At 42.1% G+C, this 8,314-nt stretch overlaps 1 protein-coding gene across 1 annotated transcript; it reads right to left on the bottom strand.

Moving 5' to 3' along the window:
* Nucleotides 1-869: 869 nt before the first annotated feature.
* LOC123157300 (zinc finger CCCH domain-containing protein 56) lies at nt 870-4,819 on the bottom strand. Its single transcript, XM_044575558.1, has 2 exons — nt 3,916-4,819; nt 870-1,388 (listed from the first exon to the last, which is right to left on the bottom strand). Exons 1-2 carry the CDS (start codon nt 4,724-4,726, stop codon nt 1,105-1,107), a joined length of 1,095 nt encoding a protein of 364 aa, XP_044431493.1. The 5' UTR covers nt 4,727-4,819; the 3' UTR covers nt 870-1,104.
* Nucleotides 4,820-8,314: the final 3,495 nt, after the last annotated feature.

Below are 8,314 nucleotides of genomic sequence, written 5' to 3'. Positions count from 1 at the left end.
GAGGCACAAGATTTTTATTTGGTTGCTGCTTCATGACAGGATCAACACAAGGAACCTCCTCCATAGGAAATCTATGCATCTCACCGGCTACAATTGTGCACTCTGTTCAGATAACACGGAGGAGATGCTGCTTCACTTATTCTGGAATTGCCCCTTGGCTCTCCAATGTTGGGATACCATCATCCCTTCCAAGCCAAGAGGAATATCTGTCTTCGATGACTTTCAACTTGCCTTGGAGCAACTCCCTCCAGATATTGCCCTAGATATTATTGTGATGGGCTATTGGAGCATATGGTCCATCAGAAATGACAAGATTTTTCGTGCAGCAGTTCCTCATATTCAGGGTTGGAAATTCTATCTTCAAGATGGTCTATAGGCAGCACAGATAAAAGCAAAGCAAACTAAAGCGGCCAAGATTAGCTCCTGGGTTATACAGAATTTATAATTGTTCTCATGTTTCACAAAACTGGTATTGGATGATTGCTGTGATGTAATCGGTTTTGCTTGTACATAATTTATTAATATAATTTACCGTAGAACGTTCTACGGTTTCCTGGTCAAAAAAATAATTTAAAGAGTCATTTTTTTTCAGGCTGAGCCCGGAGTGAAAAACACTAGTGTCAAGACTGGACTGGGCAAAAAGAAACGACCTAAACCAAATCGAAAAACAGAAAAACTAGAAACTACCTTGAAATATGGCCGGGCTAAGCTGTAATTTCTTTTTCTTTTCTTCATTTCCCGGCTTTCTGTTCTTTTTCTTACGATAGATACCTCTGTTCCTTCTCCAATGTACGTATTATCTCTACCTGTGAATCTTTCGGATGCTGTTTTTCAACTTAGGCTCCTTCCTTCCCGACTCTGCTCAAAAATAAAAGAAACGAAACATGTACTTCAGACTTTCAGATATCCAGAAAACCAGAACACTACCATCCATACAGCTCTCCCAGCGGCGAGTTCACTGCAATCAGCATACAACAGACACAATACAAGTTGCGGCAGCATAATGTTTTAGTCTTACAACACGCAGACTCTTCCAGCACTAGGTTTTTGCAATGCCAACTAGAACTAAACTGGGTAAAGGAGACAGACACGGCGCTCCTCTTCCTAGTCAGTTTCGTCTATCCAATCACCATAGATCCTGCTGATCTTGTCGGGGCCTTTCCATTTCTGGATTGGCCTCTGTAGCTGCCCGGACCTTTGGCTAGCCAAGGCGGAACGCTGTGACTGGCTGCCTAAATGGTACACGTCTGCATGAGGGGGCACCGCAGTGGATGCAGCAGCAGTCTCCACAGGAAGTTTCGAAGATGCCGTAGCCTGCTTCGAATCCGGAGTTGATGCAATGTCCCTCCCGTCAATGTCGACAAGTCCCCCACCATACTTGTGGAGTTCTGCAATTACGACCAAAATATATGTCAGTAATGTAAAACTAGATTAGGTACATTATGTACATTAAGGCCCTGTTTGGTAGCAAAGTACTCCCTCCGTCCCATAATGTAAGACGTTTTTGTAAGTTAAACTAGCTTGCAAAAACGTCTTACATTATGGGACGGAGTAGTATTTTCTAAGCTTATGAGAATACTACAGTTTTTTAGATTACCAGTTATATTTACAATGGGTTGGTTGGTTGCCTCGTTTTGATACTACAGTATTTGCCAAACCATCGTTTTTTCTCTGTATTATATAAAAAGAACCCCAGACCTCCTTTTTAAGAACTGAGCAGCCGAAAAGAACGGCGTCACACGTCATTATCCTCCTCCCCACTGTTCTCAACAGGTCGCCATGTGCAGGGCTGCTCTTAGGCTGATCAGTTGCTTACGTGAGTGTTTGCTAGCTAACGGCTAGCCAGCTTTTACAACGTCGCAGCGCCAAAACAGGTTCTCAGTATTGTGAATACTCTAAAATACTCTGTTATGCCAAGACCACAGTATGTTTTATACCTATAGGATAAATTATTGCAACTTTTATATACTTTCATTTTTGCAATACTTTTTTACTGTAGTTTTTGCAATGCTTTACTATCAAACATAGCCTAAGGCTCCCACCAAACAGGGCTTCAGTCAACAGCGGTTTATCTGATGAATCCAAAAGAAGTATGAAATCATAAGAAATAGACATTGTACATAGCAGCAAAAGGTAATTAGGTGTCTATTTGTAACCATCTAAGAAAATCCAAGCCATTAAGCATGAATCATGCACCAGGCATGTGTACGACAGAAAAATGGCATGTGTGGTGCCAGTACTACATAATTTCACTTATCTTGCAAATGCTCATGCTGGTCATGGGCATAAAATAGAAAACATTGTGCAAGATAAGACCTGCATTGGAGATATCAATTGTCTACAGGTAATAATAAGGCAACACAGACAAAAACAACTAGCATCAGGGCAAGTGGGCATCAGCCCATATGGCAATTATGTAAAACCCAATAGACCAATACCAAATCCAACTACACCTAGAATGACTTATTCTGAACCCAGAACTTAGAAGATCCATACCCAACATGGAAACCATAAAATATATCAAAATAACACGTGGTCATTTTCCTAACCCATATAAGCTAATCAGTAATCAGTAAGTTTGATGATCATATTTTACTAGGAGCTGGCTTCATAAAGAAAACAATATCTAGTCATCTTGAATCTGGTTTACTTCTGATATCTTCCTTGATCCATGGGTTTCTAATCCTACAATTACAAAGCAAGTAGTTTCATAACACAAATTGCTGTCACTTACAAACATGTATGTTAGCACCACTGAAAATATTATGTACATTACTCTATAAGACTTCATAAGCCAAATCCAGATCAAGGTTCAAGATATCAGGGAATTTTTCCTATATGCTGGCGATGCTACTGCCTGTAACCAACTTCTGTATAATGCGAGTGACACAATTGAGAGCAATTGCAAGGATGAACCCAGTTGGATCATTCACCTATTTACCAGTGGACTGGATCCCAACTATTATTGTGCACAGCTAGACTGCTAAGCATCACATAGGTTGGAAACTAATTAAACTTGATATGGACCAAGGGCTGAGCATAAAAAAAATTGTGAATGCTATCTCACACTCGTGAGTACCAAGATGTAGGTTCTGAACAATCTTAAAGACCCATAGAGAACTCATAAACCTGGCCTGATTTGTTCTACTAGTCCAGTAGCTGTGTTGGAATGTACATACTTCCAATCATAGAGTTTCAGGTAAGCTGCTGAACACAGTTGAAATCAGGCCTATGATGTATTATCGTCAATTATAAAGAAGAAATAATTATCTGAGTGTACGCAAAAGTGTCAGGATAGGTTTAAAATACTGCCTCCGTCCGAGAATACTTGTCATCAAAATGGATAAAAAGAGATGTATCTAGAACTAAAATACATCTAGATACATCCCCTTTTATACATTTTGATGACAAGTATTTCTGGACAGAGGGAGTACGACATATGATGCATTGTGGTCAATTATAAAGAAGCATGACTTATCTGAATGTACGCAAAAGCAAGCATCAGAATTGACTAGAAAACTGTATTGCAGGTTCTATTTCAACTATAATTTGGGTTACAGTCTCAGGGAACAAATGGACATGAGTAAGGACAGACCCAGTGCTGGAAGGTTTGGGGAACGATTATACGAGGCAAGCCTTACCCATGCACAGTACAATGCAGAGAGGCTGCGTCGAACCCAGGACCTCTTGGCACAATTGGGGAGTGCTTTACTACTGCGCCAAGCCTATCCTCCATCAAATGGACATGAGTAACTTTATAAAATATTATGGCCTCATTGTTTATATGAAATGTGAAGAAATTTCATGCAGAGACAAGGAAAAAATATATGCAACCGTATGGTAATAACAATTGAATAGGCTGTCTGTAAAATTTGGGGATTAAAGTCGATTATGAAAAGAAAAAGAGGCTCTCACCAGCAGCTCCATGAGCAAAGTGGCACTTGCTACCGAAGGGGCAGTAGCCAGTCATCTCCCACTTGTTACAAATCCTCGTCTTCCAATTCGACGGCTTCAGAATTGTAGGTCCATTTGGAGAGGCAGCGGCAGCAGTAGCAGAGTTGTAGCTGCCCCCGCCAACCGACGGCGATAGGCTAATCGCGACGCTCTCACGCGCCTTGGACTGCTCATCATGCAAGAAAGTGCATGCGTCGCCATAGGGGCATCCCTCCTCGGTGTAGAACTTCTTGCAGTGCCGCCCCTTGTACGCCCTGCCAGACACGCTGTCACCAGGCACCACGTTGGACGAAGTCATGATCGGGATCTGGTGCTCCTCTCTCTGTTCCGTCGCCTCCTCGTGTGCTGCCACGATCTCCTGCCAGTTGGGGGGCGGCTTGCGCAGCTCCTCCATCCCATGAGCGAAGTTGCAGTTTGTCACATACGGGCACGTCCCTGCCCGGAACTTGCAGCAGAGCTTCGTCTTGAAGAACATCTTCCCAATCGCGCGCGACTTGCTCGTGCTCCCCGCGTCGCCGCCGCCCGACGGCCCACTGCCCCGGGGCTTCTTGCCCGGCGGCGGCTGCTCGCTGCCGGCCCTTGAATGCGGCTGCGACGAGTTCCTGTCACCGCCATAGCCACCCCCGCTAAGCCCCTGGTCGCCGTTCCACTGGCTGTAGTCGTCCTCGGTGGCCCAAATCCCGGAGTCCCCGCCAGGAGGCGCCGCAGAGTTGGCCCAGCTTTCGGGACCGGCGGCGTCCGGGATGATATGGATGGCGTTGGTGTAGTCCATGGCCACTCTGTCAGATCCCGATGATGGAGCGCCCTCGCTCAGTTGGGGAATTTTGTTACAACCCTAGCTCGAGAACCCTAGTTGCACACATGGGAAACAATATATCTATTTTATAGGACATTAAAACTTAACCGAGCATTTCTGGCCATCCATCTGTGTGATTTAGAAAATCTCAGCCGTTAAAACTGCTCTCTTTGCGTCCACCACCGCACGTCTTTTTCTGGGCTAAATGTCCTAAGGGCTGCTACTCCAGAGGAATGTGTCGTCTGGTTACGTGGGCCTATTCTCTCAGCCCAATTATCCTACTCCTCGTTCCTACGAGGTATGCGAGAAAGGATGTTGCCTACTAGCATGGAAAACAGGGTCGTTCGCTTCGAGGCAAACAACAAGTGGGGCCTGTCACTGCCTGGAGAAAGGGAAAGGGGGATCCGTCTACACACGGGAGGCCGACACGGACGCCGCTACGAGAGACGAGGGGATGGGTCGATCGGTCTGAGAGAGAGAGAGAGGGAGGGAGAATGGGGGAAGAGAGAGAAAGGAGGGGAACCAATCGACACGGGGATGCAGGTCCACACCATGGTTGTTCTCTTAGCGAAACTAACCCATTGAGATTGAAGGACGCAATCGTTCTTCGGTTTTTATGCACAAAATCATGGTGGGGGATGTGCCCATCCTTTCCGCTGCTTTGGGGTAAGTGCATGCATATATTCTTCCTCCCATACCATTCGCCTCTTCATTTCAGCAGAACAACACCCTTTGCCATGATTCTCGGCTAGGTTTCTCTTTATTTCTTTCTAGTTCATATATGATTCCTCCTTCCAACCATGCAATTACATTGTCCTGACATCCTCTCAATTAAAAGATTCTGCATGCAGAAGATGTTCATGTTGGGTGTGGTCAATTGATTTGGGCAGATCTTGGAGCTTTGTATTTGCATTTTCTTTACTTTTGCAGCTCATAATCCATTTGCTTCTGGACATGTTATTACTCGACACCTTATCCCTCCATGTGTTTATCATGCATGTTTTTATGCCACTGGATTGCTTAAATTATATGCTTTTTGTGTTACTCACATCCTGGTGCAACTTGCTTTTGTATGGAGCGGGTTATTTAGAACACTATATTAGAATGTGCAAAATCATAGACATGTTGTCACAGAGGTAGGCGAAGACTCAACATCTTTTGTTTCTATCCTTAAACGAGCAAAGCTAAATGATTATGTGAATAACTTCTTTGCTAAGTATTGAGTGCAACTTGGCAGAGACTAGATTATTGATGGCAAGCATTGATATGCTCGTCTAATTTGGCTTTATAATTTAGGGATATGAAGTATATAATTGTTTGCAATGCTTTGAAGTGGTACAGTGCTTTCTTGCAACTAGTGTTTGCCTCCTTCCTTTTACAAAATCGTGGTATGTAATTGAAAAGAGCAATTCGATTGGATTTCACGAAAGTAATGAGTTTTTTTCTTGGTTCTAATGGACTTGTATATAATTCATGTTTAGGTATCAAGTGTATGGAGGGTTTTTAAGATGGTTGGTGGATACATGTTGTGATTGACTATGGCCTCTTTTAGCTCCTAGAGAAAGCACTCTTGCAAATGCTCCCATCACAACATCTGATTTGGGCAGCATGCATAGTTGGGATTCCCCTTTCGTCTAATCAACCAAGCTTTTTGGGTGGTTGCCCTTTTTTCTCCACCTTTTTAATAACCAGATATTGGTTACAAGAAAGCTCAGGAGTCGTCATGGCTTTCTCCTTTCTTTCTTTGCCGAATTATGCATAACAATGGGTCAAAGGTTAGATTTTTTTAAAAACATTGCTATTTTCAACAGTATATCAAGCCACTTCTCGCTGCATATTCCAACGTTATCTTTGTCCTAGTATGAACTAGGAAACACAAATCAGTTCTACCTTTTTTATTACCGACATTAGCATGTCTTGGTTATTGTTTTTAATAGTTCAATTTTAACTGGTAAAGTGGGCCATGCTTATTATATTTATCTCAGTTAGTCCAATAGAACTTGTTACACTAATGTGTTTTACCAAGTTTATGTTGATATCACGGGCATAATTATCTTGTATCTAATTTAAAGGCAGACCCTAGGGAACTTATGGTCCTCTTTTTCTTCTTGCATGACATTGGTTACTCATGTTTGTACTTCATAACGGATCTTCTCGGGTACTTTTCGATTATTGCAGAGAGCTTCTCACATGAAGAGATTATGGGCTTAAGAGAGAAATTCTCAAATACCTAGATACTTTTAATAGCTAGGTCAAATAACCTTGAAGGTCTTGGTCTTCCAAATTCAGTACCACAATTGTTGAATAGAAGGCAGCTAATGGAAGCGGTATGTTAGTCTATTACCCTTGATGTTTAATATTTTCCTCTTTTGTCCTGTCTCTACATGATTACATTTTGCATTTTAACGCCTTAGCTTGCAACTTCATATAATATTTTTTGCATTGGTATGGAACAATGATTAATTGGAAGATGACATGCAGAAGTTGGTAAAAGTAAAGAAAAATAATTATTGAAGTAGACGCAGATCATGTGAGTAGATCCAGCAACTCCTAAGAAGCACTACTGGATTTTGTATCAGCATAAATTATATGATGCTTTATCACGATCAAGAAGAGAAATGTGTATAATATTGGCATGATGGTGCAAGGTAGCAACAACTGAAGGAAATATGCCCTAGAGGCAATAATAAAGTTATTATTTATTTCCTTATTTCATGATATATGTTTATTATTCATGCTAGAATTATATTAACCAGAAACATAATACATGTGTGAATACATAGACAAACATAGTGTCACTAGTATGCCTCTACTTGACTATCTCGTTAATCAAAGATGGTTAAATTTCCTAACCATAGACATGAGTTGTCATTTGATTAATGGGATCACATCATTGGTAGAATGATGTGATTGACTTGACCCATTCTGTTAGCTTAGCACTTGATCATTTAGTATGTTGTTATTGCTTTCTTCATGACTTATACATGTTCCTATAACTATGAGATTATGCAACTCCCGTTTACCAGAGGAACACTTTGTGTGCTACCAAACGTCACAATGTAACTGGGTGATTATAAAGGTGCTCTACAGGTGTCTCCGAAGGTACTTGTTGGGTTGGCGTATTTCGATATTAGGATTTGTCACTCCGATTGTCGGAGAGGTATCTCTGGGCCCACTCGGTAATGCACATCACTATAAGCCTTGCAAGCATCGTAACTAATGAGTTAGTTACAGGATGATGTATTAAGGAACAAGTAAAGAGACTTGCCAGTAACGAGATTGAACTAGGTATTAAGATACCGACGATCGAATCTCGGGCAAGTAACATAGCGATGACAAAGGGAACAACGTATGCTGTTATGCGGTTTGACCGATAAAGATCTTCGTAGAATATGTGGGAGCCAATATGAGCATCCAGGTTCCGCTATTGGTTATTGACCGGAGACGTGTCTCGGTCATGTCTACATAGTTCTCGAACCCGTAGGGTCCGCACGCTTAAAGTTCGATGACGGTTATATTATGAGTTTATGTGTTTTGATGTATCAAAGGTAGTTCGGAGTCCCG

Source organism: Triticum aestivum, chromosome 7B, assembly GCF_018294505.1.
Source record: "Triticum aestivum cultivar Chinese Spring chromosome 7B, IWGSC CS RefSeq v2.1, whole genome shotgun sequence".
Classification (NCBI taxonomy): Eukaryota; Viridiplantae; Streptophyta; class Magnoliopsida; order Poales; family Poaceae; genus Triticum; species Triticum aestivum.
This window is presented reverse-complemented; position numbering and strand designations above follow the sequence as displayed.

What these genes read in the sequence shown, in the direction of transcription:
- LOC123157300 (XM_044575558.1), bottom strand. Translation starts at nt 4,726, where the DNA reads ATGGACTACACCAACGCCATCCATATCATCCCGGACGCCGCCGGTCCC. An exon ending in CTTTGCTCATGGAGCTGCTG is followed by an intron (nt 1,389 to 3,915) that starts GTGAGAGCCTCT and finishes TCGTAATTGCAG; the next exon opens with AACTCCACAAGTATGGTGGG.